The sequence below is a fragment of the Clytia hemisphaerica genome, unplaced genomic scaffold (assembly GCF_902728285.1).
Source record: "Clytia hemisphaerica strain Z4C2 unplaced genomic scaffold, Clytia hemisphaerica genome assembly, whole genome shotgun sequence".
Taxonomy (NCBI): Eukaryota; Metazoa; Cnidaria; class Hydrozoa; order Leptothecata; family Clytiidae; genus Clytia; species Clytia hemisphaerica.
In genome coordinates this window covers 120,927-145,958 of record NW_027104531.1, presented here as the reverse complement: position 1 = coordinate 145,958, position 25,032 = coordinate 120,927, and the positions used below count along the sequence as shown (strand labels likewise).

The window sequence follows — 25,032 nt, the reverse complement described above, 5'->3', positions numbered from 1 at the left end:
AAGAGAAAGGAGGTGTAAAACATTGGCAATTCATTATATCAATGACAAAAATCATAACTATCATGAATTTTTTTAAGAACTTTTTGAACTTCACACAAAAAAGTGAAAAATTATAGCAAAATAATACAATAGCACACAAAAGATTATAAATTATACAAAAATCTTTATCTGATCGTGATGATAGCAATAACAATAATAATAATATTTACCAAACTGTCTAAAATTTCTTAATATAATTTTGATTCTCATTATGTCAAATTTATTTATCTTATTGCTGCCAAAAGGTGACTTGAATAATTTGAAGCAGATTAATACTAAAAGCCTTTTGCCATTTCAAATGAAAATTTAGAGAAAAACTATTTTATTCAGACTGCTCAAGAAAAGAGTATTTCATTAGAAAATTTATTAATGTGATGCATTAAAGTATCCAAAACTAGAATTTGTACTGAAGCTGAAATCTCTATAGTTGGTTCATCTTGAAATTGTAGTCTAGCCCCATTCTGGTGTCTCGTTTGGAACTGTTTGCCAAATCAAGCAGGGAATCCTGTACCAGGGGTAAAAAGCCCTCAATCCGAATTGAAAACAAACCATATGTCATCAGAAACTCGTTTATTCATTATGTACATAATGCAGCATGTCTTATGTTTGGTATCAAAATTCAGTTGTTGTGTTATAAATTTTATACTATATTATATACATTATGCATCCAAATTCATTTGCATTGGCAATTACATGTCAAAATCAAATCAAGATGTACTTTCCAGAGATGATATTACATGACAAATATTGATATCCAGTTTACAGGGAAAATTTTGAATCCAAAAACTTCCAAGAAACTAAATGTTAGGTACACATCATCATTTTGATTGAATTATTCCATTCTGTTGTTTCCTTTAGGTTAAATATGGTTTCACTCATCTTATTAGCAGACTTTGTCAGTGTTTACAAAGATTTCGTACCAACCACGTGAAGGTGCAAAGTAATCCATTGATCTAGGGGCTACTGGACAGTATGATGGCAACTAACCTGAAAGTATATAATGAAGAGGGAATTAGGATCTTTGCAAGCTACACCTACATATTTAACAAACACAAAATAACAAAATTTAAGTCAAACGACAACTGGACAACCAATGAAATTAATCTTATATAATAACCGGCTGACTGTGGGTAACCGACAACCGCAATGCTTCATGACTGAGCCAATCTACTTAACTTCTTGGATGGGTCTTTTTGGTTCTGAGAATAATACTTACAATTCAGGAAAAGTTATGCACACGTGCAAGGCATCGAAGTGTATCCATCAATGAATTGTTGCCCACAAGATGGAGAGAAATGGAACTGTACAGGCAATTTCCATTTGGAAGAGAACTAAAACAAGATAGAGAAATCATTTTTAAGATTGTTGTGCAGTTTTTATGACCAGTACTTGACTGGCAGGTGCTGGCCCGCAAACTAAACATAGTCAAGTACAATCTGTTTGCGTACCTCAAAATAGTGTGCGAAAAACCCAAACAGCTCTTTTTCTCTACCCAGAAAAATTTCTTAACCGGCCAAAACATATTAAAAACATTAGATTAGGGTGTCAAGGTCAGGATCACAAAATTTTCAATGTTATTTCTTTTCTCTTATTTCAAAATAAAACCACAATAGGTTGGTTGTCCCTTTATCTCTTAAATTGCCACAAATTCATCTCCTGTCGTCAACCTTTTCTTAGCCAGAGTGATTGGCCAAACAAACAGTAACTACGTACCCCGATTGATCAAATATCTTATAAATATTTCATGATTGGCCACTCACTCACCACACACAACAAGTGGTTTTGTTGATTACCAAAAATTATGACAAGTCATAGGCCAGAGGCAGATAAGTAGAGAAAGAGGGGGGAAATACCACATACCTTACAGATTTGACTTTCCTTGTTGCAATGGATTTCAGAAGATAACCATAGGAAGAAAAACAAACATTGAGATGACCTTGATGGCAGCCCTCAGACTGTCAGATGACGAATTTGGAGAAGATCGAAAATGTGCAGGCTTCAAATTCTTCAGAATTTGCGACAAAATAGATAGATAGGACTGTCTTTTCTGTTTTTTCTTCTCCAAGCATCTAAAGGCATTTGACGAGTCTTGACTTTTAACGTTTTGACACTAACAGCCATCAAATCCCGGGCAAACCCTGCATTTTGACGTCATCCAGGTCTTTCTGCAAAATTTTGCAGGGTGCAGGCCTGCAAAACGCTTTTGTACACAAAATCTAAAATACAGACTTGAATTCACGCTCCCTGTAACGCGACTTGATAAACAGTTTTCTTATATTTACCGCAGACTTTAAGTCAGTAAAATAAATCTAATGACACTAACGAATGATCCCGAAAAACAACTCCGGGTAGGCTAAAAACAAGCTGCGACAAAAAAGACTCCGGAGCATACCCTGCAAGTGCATGTTTTGCAGGGGTGTCGCACCGCCCCTGTTAAATGCGTTCAGCAAACAGCTAAACCGGTGTGCGACGCCGGGTACCGGCTAGTTACTTTTTAAACTCCCTAGTTTGCTACGGTACCTTTTTCCTGCTTTATTATCTTGATAATGTGTAACTTAATTCATTCGCTTATCTATTGTTTTATAAAGAAGCTCGTTGCTTTATAATCTCACTAGTTTATAACATGGTCAGGTTATTGGGCACCCAGTGTTACAATTTCTCTCCATGTTCTGAAGTTTAGTAAATTTTCATCTTGAATTGCAGAATCTCGCTAGTTAGTTAAGACTAAGCATTACTATACTCTGTCTGTCTCTTAGAGCACAATCATGGTTGGCAGGGCAATACACTATGATAGGAATATCAGGCTAGTTCTTTTAAAGTAAAGCTGGTCATCATTATCTTTAATATTTATCTGGTCTTTTTTATTCAGTGTTAATTCTGATTCAAATACAAACACTACTAACGAAGTTACAATGGAACAAAGGACAACAGAAAGGTAAAATATCCCTTATTTTTAAAAACAGTAGACAGACTCTGGAAGACCAGGAAAATTTGTTTTTTTTGATGAACATTTGTCTATTGTACAAAATAATTCTTATCTGAAGTAACTTATGTAGATTAATTTTCAAATGTCCCTCGTGCCTATTTTGAAAATTTTTCATTCCCTCTTCAGTTTTTCCCATTTTCAAATAAGTTTGGTAACATGGATGCCTTTCAAAGTTTCATAGAACCATCCATATAGTTGCCTTTGGGAGCAGGGAAAAACTGGAGTTTAAGGAGGCACAAAGGATTCAAGATAACTGGTGGGGGTTTAAGGACCATTGATGAATGTTTTCGATAACTTTTTTCATCAAGAAAATTTCACGATAAGAGTATAAATTTTCTGAAAGCCTATTTAAATCCCAGTTTTGTTTACTATAGAGAAGAAGAGTGTATCTTTTATATAAATCATAAGATCTCAAAAACTATAAACAAATATTTTTGATTTCAGAATATGCTAGAGAAAGTAAAAATACATCTAGTCAATGAAAAACATACTTTTTTGAAAAAAAAGTCATTTTAAGGATAAAGACAATCCTTAGATAGTGTCAGGATCTTATTTTTTGGTTGGACCTAGACCCTCCCTCTGCGTACAAATGTAGCTATGTAGCTACATATATAAATGTAAAAATTCAAAATATTCTTTAAAAATATCAAAAAAAATTTAATGAAAATCTAAAATAAATCCAAATTTAACTTTATTTTGGCTTTTTAGTACACAAATATTAAGCAGAAAATTTGAATTTTGACCCTGACACCCCCTGTATAGTACACAAATAGAGTATGGTCAATAGGGTAAATTTTGCTGTTTTGCCTAAATTCACATTTTAGAGGCTTCAAGACAAAGTGCCGTCTAGGACTCTTTCAAAGAAAGTGAGCATCATCCCCCTTGAGAACACTTGAGCCTCTTCTTGAAAAGACACAAAGATGATATATTTTCTTAAATTTTTCTTTATAGGGCCTTATTTTCGAAAAGACCCAGAAGTTTTGAAGAGTGTTGATCAGAATCTGAAGGCTGGTATGTCCCCTGAACAGGTGTACATAAAAACTACTTACTTGTACTTGATGCATCCGTTAGGTTAAGTATACAAAGTCTTTTCTTCCATTTTTCATGATCGGACATGGCTGTAAGGTACGAGGTCTTTGCCACTGAGTCCAGTGTCATCTTCAAGGATTTGTCGCAGGGTGATGTTCGGTGAGCTTGAGGTGAGCAATTTTCCAGCAGGTTCGTTAAGTCTTGAAATATGACGGGCTAAGGCTAAGCACCGGCGACGGACAACATTTGAAATGCGGGGTAATTTACCGTAGATTTCAGCAATAGTTCGGTGATTTTTCCAAGAAATATTGAAGACTGACCGCAGCATTCTTGTGTAGGTGCTGTCAAGGCGTTTTGATCGGGAGATGTTTAAAGTCCAAGATTCCGAGCCATATAGTAGTATAGATTTTACACAGGCTTTGAATACTTTGGTTTTGGTAGATTTAGAAATGTTCGATTTCCATACTTTGCGAAGGGAATGAAGTGCATTCCAGGCTTGGGCTATTCTAACATTCATATCGTGATCTGTCTCAGTGTAACTACCAAGATATAGAAAATCATCAACTCGTTCGATCTCAGAGCCATCTAAAGAATACAGTTTATCGTCGTCAGTGCGGTTGATATGGATAAATTTCGTTTTTCTGGCATTCAAGAATAAACCTACATTTTGACATGCCTCCTCCGCAGCACAAAGAAGAGATTGAGCAGTTTGAATATGATTTTCCAGTAGAGCAATATCGTCTGCGTAATCTAGATCAGGCAGTCGTCTACTTCGACACGTTTTAGAGTGAGACCATGGTCACTGGTGATTGAGGATTGAAGAGCGTAGTCCAGAACGATTATAAAGAGAAAAGGTGCAAAAGGGTTTCCTTGAAGAACGCCAGTACTGATTACGAAAAGATCAGTTTGTCCTTCCGGGGTTGTAACCGTGGCAGAAGTATCTCGGTACATTACTTTAATGGCATTGACTACAGTTCCAGGAATACCATAGGCTTGGAGAATTTGGAACATACGGTCACGATTGATAGAGTCAAATGCTTTGCGAAAATCGATGAACGAAATGACTGCCTCTTTTTTGTGATTTTTAAGTTCTTCTACGATCCTACGTAAAGCAAGCACATGTGCCGAGGTAGATCGACCTTCACGGAATCCATTTTGATTTGGGCGTAAAAGCTTGTCAACAACAGGACGAATGCGATTCAGTATAATACGATTATATACTTTAGAGGCAATTTGTGAGAGGGCGATACCACCATAATTATCAGGTTTTGTAAGATCACCTTTCTTTGGTATTGGAATAAGAGTCGAAATTCCCCACTCATCAGGGCGATCCCCAAGAAAAGTTTCGATACAGAATATGAGGAGGATGTGGCGAACATTCTTCATTATCCAGAATTCAGGAGGGAGTCCATCTAGACCTGGCGCTTTTCCATTTTTCATTTGATCAATAGCAGAATCAAGTTCGTCTTTGGTTATAATTCCAGATGGGATTTCTAAAGATTCATCGTAAACTTTCGTAATTGGAGGGAGATTATTTAGATCGAGAGGATCAGCATTGAGAAGATTTTTGAAGTGATTTTCCCAAGACTTGAGACGATCAATGCCTTCAATAAAAACAACACCACGGGACTTTTTGACCAGGTCCCAAGCCTTTTTTATTGCTGATGAAGAAGAGGTTTCAAAGGAGTCCAAGATACTGTTGATGCGCCTGTCCTCGACACGATCGTAGGTATTTCGAAGATTTGATTGGGCTGTGCGAATATTTGACTTTGATGATCTGAGTGTGGCTTTTCGGGCAGCCACAACATCAGGTGCATCAATAGAGTTGGAGGGAGGTTTCCGTTCACGTTTAGGAAGTAGGTTTGATCCGACTTTGTTGGCAATTGAAACGAAAGTGGTGTAACTTCGATTGATATTGGGAAGGTGAGTAAAATGAGAAACGAAAAAAAACTAACAAAACCGCAGCCAACCCAAACTGTATTGTTAATCTTCAAACAGTTCATGACAGAAGCTACCAACTGAAACAGACTGACCGCGATACCCATGCACGTGAAGTTGAGATTCTGATTGGCCTTACAAAGGACAAGAATAGCTTGGTCCAATCAGTCAGGTTTCAAGAAGACCGGTACACAGCTGTGCTACATTCTCCGATAATGATCAATGATATTTATTGGTTTTGTGTCGAGGGTAATGGTCATTTCAATGTTGATACAACGTTTAGTATTCTTCCAGGATTATGGCTCACTGACACGTCTTATCAGCATTTGGGCCTTGTGAAAAGTGATGGTAAACACCCAGAGTTCCCTAACCTGAGATCAGATTGTGGTTGTTTTTTGCCCACCACGCTGAAGCTCTAAAGGGATGGGTGAAAACATACAATCTGACGAATATGCAATCTCGAAATCGTAAGGACCGCGTTCGTCTAAAAGGACTGGGGATGACATCAAAGTTGCATGATTGTGTTTATGAATAGGGTGCCGTAGCAGTTTTTTACTTTCTGGCGCACAACAAGATTCTTGTTGTAAAATTTTGCGCGGGAGAACTATTTTCCTCAGATGTATAATTTTCAAGTGCCTTCAGAGGTTTATGGTGCACGTAAGAAAATTATGAACAGCTGTTATCAGGTTAGAGTTCCTAGGTCTTATGATGTTCTAGAAGGAAGGACATCTGAGAAATTGAAGAAGATGAATGTGTCTCTCCAGAATCAAAACAAAATGATGGCAGACTTGTATGGTACACAGGAAGGTGTGGTAGTACAGGAAGGCTTGGCTGATGCAGTCGATGAGCCTGATTTTGATGCAAAGGTTAGTTTCTTTCAACGTGTTAATTATATTGGAGTTATGTGAATTTAATTTCTCAAACTTGAAGATTTCATTCCATGAAAATTGAAAACAGCTTATGAAAGGTAATCATTTTGATCTTTTTTAGCTTGCTAGCCTTAAAGATGTATGGCATGAACATACGCCCTGGTTTCACGTCTGGTTTGTCAAACATCAAATGGATACCTTCAAATCTTGCTTGATTCTGTCTGCTCAAGACTTCCTCAACATCAAAGATAGATACTTCAACAACTGCCTGGAAAACCTTCACCGACAGCAAAAAAAGAAGCTACGAGACGAGCTAGGAAGTATCAAAACAAGAGATTTGAGAAAAATACTGCATGTCATCGATAAGTGGGTTTCGGAAAATTATCACCAAGAACTAGCCTTGGCAATCAGAGGCCATGGAAAGTTCCGCCTCCATGAAGGATACAAGCACTTGTCAATCGACTCAAAAACATGGCATCGAATGCTTCCAAAGTCCAGAGACAGCAAAATCATCGAATTTACGAAATTCATACCGGTACCTAAACCCAGTCAAACATACCAAAAGCCTGTGACTGCTGGAAAAAAAGGTACCAAATCTCAAAAGAGAAGAGTCGACCAAGGTGAACCAAAGTTGTTTATAAATCGATTAAAGGTGAAGAAAACGGCAAAGAATTGGGAGGTATGTATTTTTAATTCTTTAATTCAAAGCTCAAACTGTGAACTGAAGAGGGGGTTGAAAAGTTTCCTTGAAAAGGGGGGTATCCCTTTGGATGGGGGATTGACATGAAGTCTTCTTTTTCTGTAGTTTTGTATTTTCAATGGGGACATTTGCTCAATTTACAATGCATTTCCTATTTTCAAGGCAATTTTAGTGTGGTATTTGAGTGTTATGCAGTCAAAACCATTTAAAATAAGTAATGCTTATGTAATGCTTCTGTAATTACTTATGTTTTCCATCTGTGTGGGATTTTTATCTAGACAATCCTAGAGCTAATCACGCTGTCATCAAAACAGAAAGTCATTAGGAATAGGTACGAGGTTGGTTGAAAACTCAAATTATCATTCAAGATGGATATGGGAAAGAATTTAAGTTAACCTTACTCCATTTTCGTCTAATTTCAGGTGGAAGAGATGGAAAACAATGAAAACGCCACTGGCTTTGATCCAGACCGTGAACTTTCGTCCGGGTTCTATTTAGTTTCACGAGAAGATAAGAAAAATTACCCCACCACAGTCTCAAGATGTGAGTTATGCAGACGAAAGTTTGATAAAGTCGACACAGTGCTGGTGAAAACGTCAGGTGAGCGAAGCTTCTTGAATTAGAAAGGAGGATTTTGCTAACGTTTATTTGCACTACATGACGTCTTGTTTGACGAAGTATGACAAATCTTTCACGTTCGGAAAAATATTAGTATTGAAGGATACTCAGAAATGGGTGTCTAAGAAAAACCTTGCACTGATTGTAAAAAAGGGATGCATTTTACAAAGTTAATTAACGATTATGAAGCAGTTTGTTACAAGTTTTGACCGTTCATTTGTTTATCGAATTTTAATCAAAATCTCAACTTTATTGGTACCTTATCTATGCATACTTATCGGGCCTCGGTGTACCGTAATATTTTTTAATATAACGCGTATCCTGTTTTTTTTTGGTGAAGAATCGTAATTAAGTTTACTCCATTTATTAACGTGTGGCTGTAATTCCAAGTAAATGATCGTCTTCTGATTATATTACGCGTAGTTAAACCTTGGACACGAAAACTATAGCAATATGTTCGAAAGAAGGATGATACAATGGGCTTATAATAATTTAATTGGACTGGCATCTTTATTTTTCCCTGTCCAATAGAATTATCATATGCCCATTGTATCATCCCTCTTTCGGAAATATTGCTATAGGTCTAAGCTTCATGATTTTTAGATTAACACTTTGTTGAGTGTAATAAGGCCTATAAAGTTAAAAGATTGTTTCTTATGTTTTATACTGCTGTTATCTTTTACGTTTTATTTTATTTTATATATATTATATGTATATAGTTTTTATCATTGAGCAGAGGCGGTGCGACACCCTTGCATAACATGCGCCTGCATGGTAAGCTAACCATAGAGTGATTTGTTGCAAATAAAAAACGGGGGTGGAAGATGTATTCGGTGCCTTATTGAATTTTTTTTACTGTAGATAGAGCCTTAAGTACTATGCTCCGTCTATGTTATTATCCGGAGTCAAACTTTACGGGATTTAATCATCATTTCTTAGGGTCTTGAGATTTATTTTACTGACTTAAAGTTTTTGCCGAAAATAATGAAACCGTAGGAGACGTCGTGTTAGCGGGACCGTGAATTCCAGTCTTTGTTTTTAATTTTGTGGTGCTAAGAGTTTGCGTACCATGCAACATGCAAACTGCAAAAGTGAGCTCATCGAGGTCGATTTGCATGTTTCCCGGGATTTTTGAAGAAATTAGCCACTAAAGATCTAAAAGCAAGACTCGAAAAATAGGCTTGTTCTGTTTCACAACATTTTCAGTTTTAGTCAGTCCTGATTTTAGATTTTTATGTCATAAGAAACTTGTGGGTTCGACCAGTTGCTTTGGCTTGCTTTTTGCGAACAAGCATAAACAAGCAAAATAAAGTCACAGAGAAGATATGCTGGATTTTTTATTTGGAATTCTATCAGTTTCAAGAAAAATGCTATGGAGAAATAGAACAGTAAATAATCGAAACCCCAACAACAACCAGTACGTTGACCATCAGGAGATTTCTTTTGATAGTTGCTCACTTGGCTTTGTTTTGGATTTGGCTTATAATAAAATCAATACAACCTACTAAGGACTGATAGCTCGATATTAACAGGATATACATGAAGGGTACAAACACATCAAAGGTCATGCCAAAAAACAAGGATGTGGTTGCAGAAAACATTATTTATGTGCTGGCTTGAAAATTAATGCCAATGGATTCTTTGTTTTTGTAGAACTGAATTCTGAAATTCATAAAAAATTACATATACAAACAATGTGATCCTCAAGATTATCGCAGTCAATCACAGTCTGAATGTTCCACATCATCTAGCAGACTGACTGCTTAGAAACTTGACTCTGTTCTGGTTGACGTAGCTAGTTTTAAATTTGGATGTGTGTATTAATTATATTCATTTGCGTAATCATATAACTTTGCATATAATTCAGGAGGCAGCGAGATTGAGCCATTGGACTGATCAAATTACAACATGGGATTTACAGTCAAATGACAAACTCTTGGAATTCGAGATTGCAAAATAAATTTCAAAACAGATACAATATTTTTTTGTATCAACAAGAATTTCTATTTGTTGGGAATTTGTAATATATTTGTAGGTATTTATAATGTAATAAAATGTAATTCATGGAAAAGATTTTATAATTTCAAATATCAAAACAACAATAATTTGATAGAAGATCTTCCTCACTCTATACACACACTTTTCTTGTTATACACAGTACATCTATAGATAAAACTCTCAAAAAATTATGGCTTTGTTTTGCTCTTTTGCTGTTTGCTTTTCATTAAATATTTATATGGTTTCTGTTTTATTTTTTTATTATTATACAAAGAAAGAATGATTTTGTTTAATTACTTCATACTAAGCTATAAGAGTTTTGTCATGATTACGAAAGCCTTAAGTAGCAAAATAATAATGTATTTTATCTATTACTTTTTTATAAGAACATTTCGAGGTTTAAAAAGATTAAAAGATTAGGAAAAGCCAAACCCCAATGAAAATTAATGGTTTTTGTGAGAAAAAAGATTCACTTTTCATACTAATTCCGACTAAAATTTTGATGTAAACCTGATAAAAGGTTGCCGTTTTAGCCAATCTAGAATAAGAGCCTATTTTTAAAAATTTTCTGGCCCGTCCGCCCCAACCATGGTGGGGCCTCCTTAGATACTATATAGAGCAAATTTAGTTTTTGAATGGTACCCTCCAAATCCTACATCCGCCCCTGTTGAGTCAAACATATTTTAGAGATTGTAGCGTGAAAAGTGTATATATTTATGTTGATAGCCTTTATTTGTCCGTTCAAGATCTTACTTAAAACCATTACCAGCTGATAACTTCAAATAAAAGAGTACGAAAGAGATTCCGAATAGTGAATTCATTATCATAATCTTGATCAGAAAATTGACAACGAATTGATGTTTGATAAAATATCTATATTTCGAGCATAACTTCACTCATCTTTCAGGATTGTAAAATGTAAAATTACAAAGTTGCTACTTATGTGAAAAATTGGAAAAAAAAAAAAAAAATGCGCTAATTGAAGGCTATTAAAATTGTAAAATGGTTAAAAGACAAGGTCGTAATAAAAAGCAAAAAGTTCGCTTCTTGGAATGGTTTTCCTCGCTTTGCCGTCAACAAAATCATTAAAACCGCAACCAGTCCCCGACACTCTGAAAATGACAACGCTGATAATACCATACCGACAACACTCTGGTTACGTATCCCTTACGCTGGCCCGACAGGAGAACAACTTGTTTCTGCATTAAAAAGAAAATTAAAGTTTTGTCTCAAGAAAGACACTAATGTCATGTTTCGAGTAATCTATTCAACACACAAAATTGGCTTCTACACCAACATGAAAGACCCAACACCCTTGAAGTTCAAATCGAACATTGTTTATCGATTTATCTGCCCTGGTTGTCGTGCCTCTTATGTCGGCAAAACGGAGAGGAATTTATTCACGCGATGCTCAGAGCATGCTACAAAGAAGGAGAGTGCAGTTCTCGAACATTGAAGGAGTGCTCTGAAGTCAAGTTTATAACTACCCTCCTGACGCTTGGTATTGAAAAGCCTAATTTTCGCTCCATCTACATAAATCTCGTAAATGATAATACGTCAGTAATTGATTCCAGTGATAATTGGTCATCACTTCTATACAAAGAAGCTTTACATATCAAAAGACTGAAACCTATTTTAAACAACGGCCTAAAAGCCTCTAGAGAATTATACCTTTTTTAACTACTTTTTATTACGACCTTGTCTTTTAACCATTTTACAATTTTAATAGCCTTCAATTAGCGCATTTTTTTTTTTTTTTTCCAATTTTTCACATAAGTAGCAACTTTGTAATTTTACATTTTACAATCCTGAAAGATGAGTGAAGTTATGCTCGAAATATAGATATTTTATCAAACATCAATTCGTTGTCAATTTTCTGATCAAGATTATGATAATGAATTCACTATTCGGAATCTCTTTCGTACTCTTTTAAGATCTTACTTGATAAACATTTTTACCTTTGTGTTAATTAGGTTTTTATCACTTTTGTTATATTGATTACACAGATTTTTAATGAACATTATCTTCCAGAAAAACGAAAATTTATTAAAATGAATACAAGAGATCAAGCTTTATTCTAGAACAACTCCCCTAGGAAATATTAGATTTGCCTTACATTAATATGTCATAATGTGAGAATGAAATTTTTTTTGCAAATGATCGTGGACAAGAAGTCGTTCTCGACGTAGTAACAAACCTTACTATGGGCTCTTCCAGAAAAAAATTGTACATTTGGGTTGAAGGATATAACAATTTTCGATTTACCCCCCCCCCTTCGGACAACGAGTTTTAAAAACATCTAAACTAAATACCATAACTGTAAGGCTGTTTCAACTTTATAAGCAAAGCCTAAGTTTAGCTGAGGCTGGCCTAAATTTCTATTGGTCTATAACAACAAATCTATTGTTTTCAAGCCAAATTCCCACTCTTGTTATGCTTACAAATTAAGAAACGTGTACTTTACAAGGTAGTAAAAAAGCCTTAGCAACTTGGTTGCTTATTAAAAATGTGTAAATGTGGAGCCATCCGTTTGAGTGCAAACCATTAAGTTTAAAGCCCGAAGGGCTAGAGTTCAATCCCTGACCTTTCTCAGGCAAAAAAAAGTGAAGCCTGAAAAAATGCGCCGCATTTTTGACGACAGATTGAATCTAGCAATTCATTTGTTTACGATTGATATTTATTCGAAATTTAGCGGTAAATTTTAGTTTCAATCTGTCATTTGTGTAAAAACCAGGCGAGCCGCTCAAGGCCGTGCAACTTTGGCAGGATTTGTTGGATTCAAATCCTACCAAAGAGATTAACTTCTAGCCCTTCGGGCTTATACTTAATTGGTGCAAACTATGTCCTGATATAGAATTTTCTATAACTCTTATTATTTTTTCCGGGAGGTTAAAAAGAAGGGAGCGTTTATTCGAGGTGATATAAAATGCCAATCAAAAAAAAAAAAAATTATTTTTCTATTAGTTGTTTCCATAAAGGGTCAAGATTAACATTTCACAAGAATTGTTGTCATTGGATTGGTCGTTAACTATTCAAACAAAAACTTTTATTATATTTTTCTAAAGAACGCGTCATCTCTATTGTTTTGAACAACCAATTATGTGAGCATCTTATAAAAACCTCAATACAACTGGTTTTTCGTTCTTATGTCCTCACACTTCGCCTCCAAAACCACGACTAACGCAGAAAACTTCGTCGTCTCGAGTGCCATTTACTCACTTCCACTCAGTTAAAGCCGTTTCACACCCAGTTACCAGTCCTTTACAGTCATTTAACACCCATTTAACACACGGTATCATGCGTTTATCAGTCAGTTTCATATGGTTCACAGGCAGCTACAATCATTTGTATACCTTTAACGTTTTAAAATCTACGTGAAGAAGAGTGGTATAAAGTGTAGCAAAATCGAAGGTAGAAATTCTTTATGCTTTTTTCTTAGCATTTATCCGATTTAGATGTTCAATAACCGGTGAAGAATTTTGAACCACCCAAAATTTGCTAAACCCAGAAAAGAATCTTGATTTTCTGTGAAAACTTTCAACATGTTTGTAAAGAACTTTAAAAACATTTGAAACAACTGCGGTCAATGGTTTGGTGCTACAAGTTTTAGAGGTTAAAGGGACCCCTCGCTTGTTTGTGATCTTTAGGAAATCAAACTATATTGGTCCAAAAACCCCTAACATCATATTCAAAGGACATAAAACTTACTGCTAGTTCCTGCAGAGATATCGAAAAATTCCTCTGAAAACAGTATGGCGTCTCCGTCTGACTGAAACCAACACAACCGGGGCTCATTGGGAGTTCTGAAGCCGATACCGATTCTCCATAAACCCGCAACTCGACTCCAAGCAAAGGGTTTTTCTTAGGAGAAGAGCGCGGATACTAGACTGTTCGAACCAGAGCCGGCCTCTACACCTCGTACTGTAATTTTCCAGTGCATTTGTATCGACAACTTGGTGCGACAAGAGCGCGAGAAAATTCGAAGGCCTTCAGAAGCCATTTGAAACTTCTGAAAGTTGAGTGAACATCAAAATTTATAATTTCTAATTATGGATCGAAGAAAGAGTTTTGCGTGCTAATACTTTGGGAAGTTGCTTTTCATATGAATATGAAGTGAGTGTCTTGTTATCATTTTTAAGCGAGGGGTCCCTTTAAAATAAATCTGAAACCAATAGGATTTTTATGCATTTTTGGCATCCAATACATGATGGGAAGAGTTTTCATTTTTTCTATCAATCCTAAACCAAAGTGTTTACACATTTCCTCATTTGTATTGATGATGGTATTGAAGTCTATGTCACTAGCCAAGTATGTATTATTGCCTTAAACCTCAGCAATGAGTTTGGCGACATAGAACTTCTTAAAAATAAAGGCAAAGTTTTTGGAAACTTTATCTATCGTCAATATGACGTATTTACGATGGAAGGATTCAAGATATTGCTGTAAATTTTGTCTGTACATCTTTAAGCACAGAACTAGTTTTGAAAACTTTAGTTTTAGGTTTCCAAATGTTGATTGTATCTCTTACTTTTGACATAATTGCTTCTTTCCACTCATTCAAGGTTGACTTTTTAATACAAGATTTTGCTTCAATGTTAGTTATACAATCATCCAGGCTTCGAAGAATCTCTTCCAAGGCTCTATCAAAATTTATAGTTCTAGGTTCTCTATGGTTGGGATCCTTGGCTAAAAGTTTTCTGAGTTTGTCATTCTCGGCAACACGCAAATCACCAGTGATAACATGTTTGTGAAACTTATCAGAAAATGGAGAGTTACAACAATCACATGGGTCTGAATCAAGGGAAAAAGAAACATCATCATCAATGAAAATGGAATCAACAGTCTCTTTATAATTCAAGATTTTATTACTTATTGTGTTACCTAATTTATATGTCACAACTGGTCTATTTTCTTCATCGCAGATTTTGTTTGGTAAAAGAGATACGATAGCGGGGTGCTTTAGAATAGAAGGAAGATGTATAATTTCAATTGCTTTATTATGGAAAAAAACACTACAGATATGTTTAGGCGCACGCTTTGATTTTTTCTTACTTTCAACAGGAATAAAGAGAAGAGTTTCGATAATGTCAAGAACATAAAGATAGTATTGTTCAGACGGAAAATTGAGTATAACCAAAGGACTATGCGAAAGGATGCTAAAGGCAATCTTCTTCAAAGTTGACTTTTTCAATCTACGCAATTGATAGAAAGCATTGCTCTTTTCATTCGAAATGATGTTGTCAAAGGAATGAAAGAAATTTTCATGTGAAGTAACAATGTCATGATTATTTTATTCCGGCTATGAAAAGTACGTGGAACAGTTCTATCTATTTTTGAAAATAATTTACCAACTGGAAGGTCTTTGTCATGTCCTCTTGCCCTTTCATTTAGACCATAGGGATAAATAGCTCGCAATTCTGTCATCCAAAAATCTTCTCTATCTACTCGCGCTTTTCTTGCAATAGGACAAACTTTTTTACCGACATATCCGTTTCCATCAAACAATTCAATAACTTGAATAGAAAAAGAAGCACCGGGACATGCTTCTTTGAAATGTTTTATATGGTGAAGATCAGAGATCTGACCTCAAGGAGAGAAAGTGCTGAAAATACTAAATAAAATAAAGATGAAACATAAAAAGGGACTAATATTTTTATAATTATACGTTTTTTTCAAGTTTGTGTAATTTACGATGCGCGATGCACGATCCATGCATATATTATGTTAATTATTCTAATTATGCTTTTTCAGGTTTAGTAATCATAATTCCTTCTTTTGTATTTCTTGAAAATCAATGTAAAGTATGCGTGTATATATTTTAACCTCGACAATCAAATCAAATTAAACTGTTTTGCCCATGCTTTGAATTAACGTAACGCTTTAAAGTAACCTTTTTGCTTTCTTTCTTAAAAAAACGTTTCTCCGACTAAACCAACCAAATGCATTGGATTGGTACAGGGTTATAAACAAAAATTTACAATGTTGTGGTAAAGTAGGGAAGATGTTTTTTAATGAAGAGCGCGTGTATAAACTCACCTTTTTTGAGAAAGATTAAATGAATTAACTTGATCATCAAAAAAAGAAAAAGATCAAATAAATGAAAGTTGGTGGAAAGGGTTTTATAATAAGAACATGACAAAAGTCATGTGGCCAATGATTCCTTATTTACCTTATTCACTGTTAAAAAATAATAAACGTACATAAATGAGTTGTGTTTTAATAAATTTTTCGGGCCAAAACTTCTGTATGATGTCAAGGCTTTTTCTTTCATTTTAAAACGAGTGAAGCATGCGGCAAACATTTTCTTTCTCTCGCTATCAATTTATCAAGATATAAGTTATTTTAATCATTCTGATTATGATAAATTATTTCCCCTTCTTTTTTTAATTTTTTTTAAAAAATTATTCGTGCATAAATAGAATAATTAACATAAATCGGCATAAATCATGCATGGATCGTGCATCGTGAATCGTTGGATGGCGCATCGTAAATTACACAAACCGGTTTTTTTTCCATGTTTTTTTGAGTTTTTCTAAATATATAAATCAAACCAATCAAACATTCTGTCAAGAAATGAGAATTTTATGCGAAAAAGAACCAACAAATCAATAGAAAAAATATACAAAACCAGGGTAGTCGATTTTCTAAACTCTAATAAGCAGGGGGGGATAAGAGGGGGGTAATTTGAGGACATTTTTTTCAGCTGATATCAATTTTAACAACAACAAAGAAACTTTAACAAATGGACACGCAAAATAAGAACCAATGCTAAAAAAAAGAAAATTTTTAACAAGTTTCTCTTTCTTCTTATTTCATTTTTGATAAATTTCTTGATGATAACCTCTTGTTTCTTCACTTCTTCCTTCGTGATATCTGCATATGTTGCCCGTTTTGGTTCTTTAGCAACGTCTGCTTTGTTTATAGCCATAAGTTCCTCCATTTTCTTCTGTAGATTATGCAATCTAATGTTGAAAACAGATTCAAATATTTGACCTCCATCTTGACATTCTACTTCCGTTATTGTTTGTTTTGCTATTATATTACAGCATATTTACAAGGTGTAAGAGAGTAAATGAATGCAAGCAAAGTGGGTAGAAAAGTTTGGGACTTTAAGGATATAGCGCTATACTTATAGTAGGGGTAGGAGTTTGTGGAACTTCCATGGTATACTCTGAAATACATGCTGATGTCAACCCAAAAGCTGATTGGCTTAACCGACAGTTATATGCGGTTTAAGAGTATAGCCAAAATGTAAACAAACAAGTTTTCGAATAAATTCACAATAGAATGTCTTCATTTAAAAATAGAAACACTCAATTTCATTCAAAAGAAAAAAGACATTCTTTTTTTCTTTCAGTTTTATGTACCTTAAGGGGATTAATTTTCACGAGGACTTATTTTCGCGAGGCAATTTTTTTCAAAAATTATTTAATTTTCACGGGACTTATTTTTGTGAGGACGGGAATTGTAATTTTTTCTAAATTAAATTAAATTTTGCAAGTTTCGCGAGAAGTGGGCTTTTTTCGAAAATTCAAAACCCAAAGACTAAAAGATCAAACAGTAGACCAATAAAAAACTTCGAAACAGTTGAGATTTTGTCAAAAAATAGAAACTGTAGAGCTCTCTTCAAACACAAATAAGGAAGAATAAAGTGTATTTAGATATGTTTTGTTTCAAAAGATGTCGTAGGGGAGGGCAAATACTCAGTGAGAATAACGAAGCAAAAACTTAATTTTTGCGAGGATTATAATTTGCGAATTTTGCGAATCCACCTTAAGGTAAGTCTTTTTGTGTTGTTGTTGAACATTATAGTAAATTATTTTCACTTTTTTGAATATATTTTTTGGAATAAACTCACGTTTGGTTTTGTTAATATCCAGCACTCCTAAATGCTCCTCCGTGTGGATGTTTGTGCCAATGCTAGATCAGCATTTTTATTAATATACCATACTGTACTCTATTCCCTCTAATCCAGTCCCGAAAATTGCATTCAAAATATAATTCGCAAAACTAAATACAAGCAAAAAATTAACCACTTAGGTAAAAGTGAAACATGGGCATGAATCTGGAAAAAAAAAATCTTAATATTTTTCTTACTTTCAAATTTTGTGGAGACACCTACACAAGCCAATGCCAATTCAACAAAAGTCGATTTGGCTGAGCCTAGTCCACCAAGTATAATTGGTATCGGTACACCATCATACTTAATATCTTTAATAACAGGAAAATGCAAAGACATTATGACAGTAGCGATAGTGGCTACAGCGGTTGAAAAGTTGTTTTGTAGAGACTCTTCCAGAAATTGAATTAAGCTCCCTATCGGCTCCACACTATTGATCAATCGAGCTGAAAGTGGAAAATTCATAGATGTAAGTATTTTAAAGTTTTGATAAAGAAATTGCATCACAAAAGCTCACTTTACTACATAACAACATGCTAACCTTTCCAAATTCCCTACCTTAAAGGAAAGAATTTTTGTGGAAAGAAATCTTTGTGGTTCAGACCAGACATGAATTTAATTTTTTGAGTGTCTTCTGCATAAATTAGTTCATTGTATTTTTCTGTAAAATAAAATAATTAAAGCAAAAAGTGCTGATTTTGTACCATTGTAATGGAAAATTAATTCCCTTTTAAGGCATTATCAACTCTCAAGGAGATCAAAACCAGGAAAGTTGTAAACTATTTACTTGTCGCAACCATATGGTCGATGCCTGGCATTTTCTTGAGGCTGATCATATTTACATCTATCCCACCAACAATCTCCACATCACCACTTTCGTTCACATTGAAATAGGAGCAAGGATTCAATTGGGTTGGAAAGATGTAGACATTCATCCCACCCATCTTCTGATAACCGTAATTCTGAAAATTAAAAATATATATTATTGCGTTTTGCGTACTCCCCTCATTAAAAAGGACAAAATAGCTTTAACAAATGTTATAATTACCTGGCTTAGTCTCGTCATATTGCCATTATCATCCATTCCATATAATTTTGTCAGTTTCCTAAAATAGGCTGGCAAGTATTGTTCCCGGGAGGGAGCACACCAAGGTCCTTCGGAAATATTTAAAGCAAGACGTATTTCATGTTGATTGGATATTTCCGACATCGTTAGATAGGATGTGAATTTTCTCTGATGTGACTTTATTGCATATTTAAAGGAAAAATCCTCATAATTTATGCAACTTTTCCCCAAAAAATTGAGCTAATTAACAAAAAAATTATTACAAAAATCAAAGAGTTGACTACCACGGCAGTAACTAGTAATAGTGTCTAGATTAACTGCTTGACCCCCCTGTGGGAATCGAATGACCATTCACTCTAATGATTCTAGTCCCATCTCAATAACCTGATGTGAATGATCTTTTATTTTATCTATATCAAACTACATTCAAAATTTTACAGATACGCTGTACTTAAGAAAATTAAAGTTCCACATTTATTAGCAATTTATCTTACTTTTTCATAATTGGATCAACGGTCTCAACTGGCGCATGTTGGAATATGTACCCTGTGACACTTCCAGTCTCTTGACTTTTAATGTACCCTATTATGACTGGTAACCAATTTGTTAACTCAACAAATTCATTGCTTTTGTTGGTGAAGCCAAGGATTCCTTCTTTAGCAATGACTTCAGACGTGACAACAATCATTTTACTATTTTAACTTTTATCTAAACAAAAAGAAAAAGTAATAAAAGGGAAAGTAATAAAAGAATCAACATAGACAGTCAAGAAGCTATTTTTCCATCAGCAGAGACATGAAACATGAAACTGAGTGGAATATGAATGTACAGTATCTCAATCGCCCATTACAAAGTCAAATATTTGATCTGTTTATTTTACAGACTTTCAGAATGGCAACATCTGCATTTTCATTATCCCATTGGGACTTCTGCAACTAGTTTATACAAAAAAATACATAGACTAATAATATAAGCAAAAGAACAAAAGCCTTTTGAATAAACCTAAAACTTTATTACATCTGTTTCTGAAAATTATCTTATCCCTCAATTTTACGACAAGAGTAAGTATATATCCAGATATATCTAAGTAGGTTGTAGGGCTATCAGAATTTTTGACCGAAATTGACCCCACATAAAGCCAAAGGTGTAAAATCACCTGACCAGCCTTACTTAAAACCTGGCAAACAAAAAATTTTAATTGCTATCCCAAAGAAAAACATTATTCCAAAAAGAAATCATACTCTTTTGTAGGGGGGAGGAGAAGGGGTTGGTCCTCTAGGATAAAATCCATAAAATGGATTAATAAAGTGATATTGGGATTTGGGTGATTTTCCTAAAAAGTCCTAGGAAAATAAAGGTCTTTCTACTTTTTCAGAAAATTACCATAATACATGTTTTTTTTTTACAAGCAAGTATCTGTCCCTATATCAGGCTCGCATTATGCTTAGCATTCTATTGTTTTTAAACAATAGAGCCATTGTTTAGGTACCAAAAACTGACCCTGCATATGCTTATAAACGTTATGCTTGTAAAAAAAACATGTATGGTGGGGGGGGTCATAATTGGGGCCAAATTGTTCACTTAATGAAAGTACTGCAACTACAATCACCAGAAAATACTTACTGCAGGTTTTGAAAACTTTGGAAATGACTGCACTTTCAGTAGTTTCTTTCAAGTCTGGATTCACGGTCACATTTACTATTATATTTTGTTTGAGCAGCCTTTATTTTTATTTAAGACAATGCAACCGCATCTTTTTATTCACGACAAGCATCACGTAATGTAAACAATATTTGTAAAAAATCGTTTTTATGTTTTGTTTATATTTTTATCTACCACTTTGGAATATTTATGCTTTGACGATTATGACGAAGTGCAGAAACTACTGGAAGTGCTGTGAAAAAATTGGCAAAGCATGTTTGTCTGAAAAGTATACTGAGGTATGTGCAAAACTTACTGCATTTACTGTGAATCAATGTAAAAGAGATACTGCACTTACAGCATGTTATTTTACTGAAAGTGCTGCAGTTTTGAGGTAGAAAGATTCAGAAATGAGTGTGTTCACAGTAAAACCAGTAAAAAATATGCTGAACAATTTGGCACCATTAAAGGGGCAAAATTTTTCAAAAATTGCAAGTTGACCTACAATTAGGCACAAAAGAGTGTAGAGAAGCTCAAACTGTGGTAAAATAAATGTCTTTTTCAACCGACTGACAAAATCTAATCTAATCTAACGCAAAGAAAAGATCTAAAAAAATATTATCTAGATGAGTGGATTTTTGTCCTTTCGAAAAATTCAAAGTTTATAATAAAATATTTTACTTTATTTATAAAACTTGTAAAAAATGAAAAATGAAAAAGTGGGAAGTTGATAGTAATAAATATGTTCTGAAAATAAATAACTTAACTATCAAAATTTCAAAGAAAAAATGAGTGATTTACACACTTCGACAAGATGATTTTCAAGAAATTATTAACAGTTGATTAGTTCTCTCTTCATTTAATAAAAAGCATGAGCAATTGTTACTGAATGAAGCAAAATTCTGAAGTCCTTTAATCTACTTTAAATGATTTTTTAATTAAAATTTTATATCCCCTATCATCAGTAGTTCAACTGACCCAAACACCAAACAATAAATTCAAGCATGAAAAATGCAAAATATAGTTTTTCTATGACCCAGCCAAACACCAAACAATAAATTCAAACATATGAAAAATGCAAAATATTAGTTTATAACCCTAACATTGAATTCAAGCTTGATTTTTATCCTCGGGCTCAGAATTGTTTTTCTTTATCAATTCTCCCACCAATTGAAGAACAAGTTTGTTTTGCTCTTGCTGATTAGCATTTAATTGTCTTTGCTGTTCCAACAACATTGAAAAATTGTTTTGCGAGGCTAACTCCCTGTTAACGGACTGGCGTTTGAGTTCAAGCTCTTGCTGTTTCCACTTGTTGTCTGATTCGAGTTTGGCCATCAGAAAGGCTTGGGTGCCACTTCCTGTATTTCTCTTGATGATTTTACTACTAGTTGGGCTCTCATCGTTACTGTTTCTCCTTTTTCTTATTTCACTCAAATTTTCACATGCTACTGTTCGAATTGTGTCAGCATCATCTCTCGACTTTTGAATTTCTTTCATTTTCCCTAAGGTCATTTCATCATAGCGTTCTTTTGCTTCGTTCCATTCAGACTTAATATCATACAATGCTTGGTCTAGTTCAGTCGGTTCTTTGTTCCCCCCAGATTCGTTCTCTTGATCTTTCATACGTTGGTTATATTTTTCCAGCAAAAGTTTAGTGTGGTCTCGAAAGGACTTTTGATTAACCATAAATTTTGGTTCTTTAACAGTATTTAAATCGTTTGCTACTGAAATCTAAGCACGCCCACTCTCCTTAGTTCCAGGCTTGAAGGTATAGGGTCTCATAAGAAGGAGCTCTCTGCATAGGAAGGTATCGTGTTGTAGGGTCCATTTCATGTTGCTGTAGAGAAAAAATAGAAAAAATAAATAAGAATGAGGACAAACAAATTGAGAGGATGAACATATACACTTTAGCTTGAGCACTATGGATATTGTGGAAAAAACCTACTTTTTTGTAGCCACCAGCCCATTGGAAAATAGTCAAACATACTTTAGAGTAATAAATCCCTAGATTTTTTAGATATTTACTTTTTTATTTGGTCTTTTTCTGAATTGTCCATGGTTGAATCCAGTTGAAACCTTTAAGACACAAGGACGACTTCAAAAAGGTTGTTTTCACGCTATCGACTGATACTCGACGTGATGAAATCAAAGGTGATTCCCCTGTGCGCATGCGCAGTACGAAAAAATATCCAAAATGGCGACCTCGACCTAGAAGACGTCCTAGGCATAGGGTCCCTAGTGTGAACTGCGCAGGCGTCGTATGAAAATAAACTCAACCACGCATGCGCAATAAAGCACTCTCCATCGGTTAGAAAGGCAAGGGCGGAGGAGAGAGGGAATTAGGGAATACGGGGAATAAGGGAATATAATATGGGGATATGAAATATGGGGAGAAAGGGAATACGGTAATGTGGGAAAAAAGGGAATACGGGAGAGAGGAAATATGGGAAGAGAGGGAATGGGGAGAAAGGGAATACGAGAATACATGGGGAGGAAGGGAATATGGGGAGAGAGGGAAAATGGAAAGAGAGGGAATGGGGGAGGGAATATGGGGAGAAAGGGGATACGAGAATATATGGGGAGAAAGGGAATATGGGGAGAAAGGGAATATAGGGAGACAGGTAATATGGGGAGAAAAGGACGGGAATATGGGAAGAAAGGGAATACGAGAATACATGGGGAGGAAGGGAATATGGGGAGAGAGGGAACACTGAGAGAAAGGATATTTGGGAATATGGGGAGAAAGGGAATATGGGAATACGAGAATATGGATAGAGAGGGAATACGGAAATATGGGAAGCAGAAAGGGAATACGGGAATATGGGAAGAAAGGGAATACGGGAGAGAGGGAATATTGGAATAGAGCGCATGGGGAGAGAGGGAATACGGGAGTGAGGGAATATGGGGAGAAAGGGAATAAGAGAATACATGGGGAGGAAGGGAATATGGGGAGAAAGGGAATAAGAGAATACATGGGGAGGAAGGGAATATGGGGAGAGAGGGAATACGAGAATATATGGGGAGAAAGGGAATATAGGGAGAGAGGTAATATGGGGAGAAAGGGAATACGGGAATATGGGGAGAAAAGGAATATGGGAATATGGGAAGAGAGGGAATATGGGAAGAAAGGGAATATGGGAATATGGGAAGAAAGGGAATACGGAATTTGGGAATATGAGGAGAAAAGGAATACGGGAATATGGGAATGTGGGGACAAAGGGAATATGGGGATGGAGGGAATATGGGAAGAGAGGGAATATGGGAAGAGAGGGAATATGGGAAGAACGGGAATATGGGACTATGGGGAGAAAGAGAATATGGGAATACGGGAATATGGGGAGAGGGAAGATGGGTAGAAAGGGAATATGGGGAAAGAGGGAATATGGGGAGAGATGGAATATGGGGAATAAGATAAAAAAATACATAAAAAGCAGTATCTCCTTAGTCTAATAGGCAAGATACATGGATAGAACTAGCCGTTTATTTACATCCCCTTGGTTGAATCTTCTAAATCTATATCTCACAAATGTACTCAAAGCAATGTCAATTGAATACTATACATGGTCGGGAAGTCCCAGCTCCGAGGTTGAGATTTTTTTTATTTTGGTCACGTGATCGTTTCGTATGTGCAGATTTCGGCGGGAAACGAGTTTACTACTTCAGGACTGAGCAGAAAATAAAAACAAACTTCATTCTATCCTTGGAGATAAATCAAACAAGATGGCTGAACACTTTGAAACTGCTGAGATAGTCGAAACTGACTTTGAATTTGATGTTTTGGATCTCGAAGAAGATATTTCCATATTATTTGAGGTAGTAGACGAAGCTTTAGCATATAGTGAGGTTGTTGAGGGCATGGTGGATGAGATCTCAACGAGTGAAGTCGTAGAGAATGAAAACCACCAGAACTTGTTTGTGTGTCAGTATTGTGAGAAGGTCACAAAATCCAAAGGGGGGCTGACAAGGCATATGTCAAGCATGCATGCACAATATCACTATGATAACTACTACAGCTCAAAGTTAGACGACCGGGATCTTATAACTTTATAAAAAAGAAGATTGGAAACTTTTTATTGGAGATATAAACCATACCATTAGTACCATCATACACATCATATAACTGTAAAATTCTCTTTCTCCTTTTTAAATAAATGCAATTCAATTGACATTGGTCGAATCTAAGTCTGTTTTTTGTAACTTTTTGAGACATCACTTTGAGATCAATTCTTATTTTTATCAAAAAGTTGA

The 25,032-nt window shown here is 35.1% G+C and overlaps 1 protein-coding gene and 1 long non-coding RNA gene across 2 annotated transcripts; one reads left to right on the top strand and one right to left on the bottom strand.

The window, feature by feature from the left end:
• Positions 1–696: 696 nt before the first annotated feature.
• LOC136822421 (uncharacterized) lies at positions 697–2,063 on the bottom strand. Its single transcript, XR_010848897.1, has 3 exons — positions 1,900–2,063; positions 1,256–1,370; positions 697–1,026 (listed from the first exon to the last, which is right to left on the bottom strand). It is a non-coding gene; the product is annotated as an uncharacterized lncRNA (long non-coding RNA).
• Positions 2,064–23,576: 21,513 nt separating this feature from the next.
• Positions 23,577–24,140, top strand: LOC136822398 (otolin-1-like). The gene has a single exon (XM_067078651.1). The coding sequence runs from the start codon at positions 23,577–23,579 to the stop codon at positions 24,138–24,140; it is 564 nt and encodes a 187-aa protein (XP_066934752.1).
• Positions 24,141–25,032: the final 892 nt, after the last annotated feature.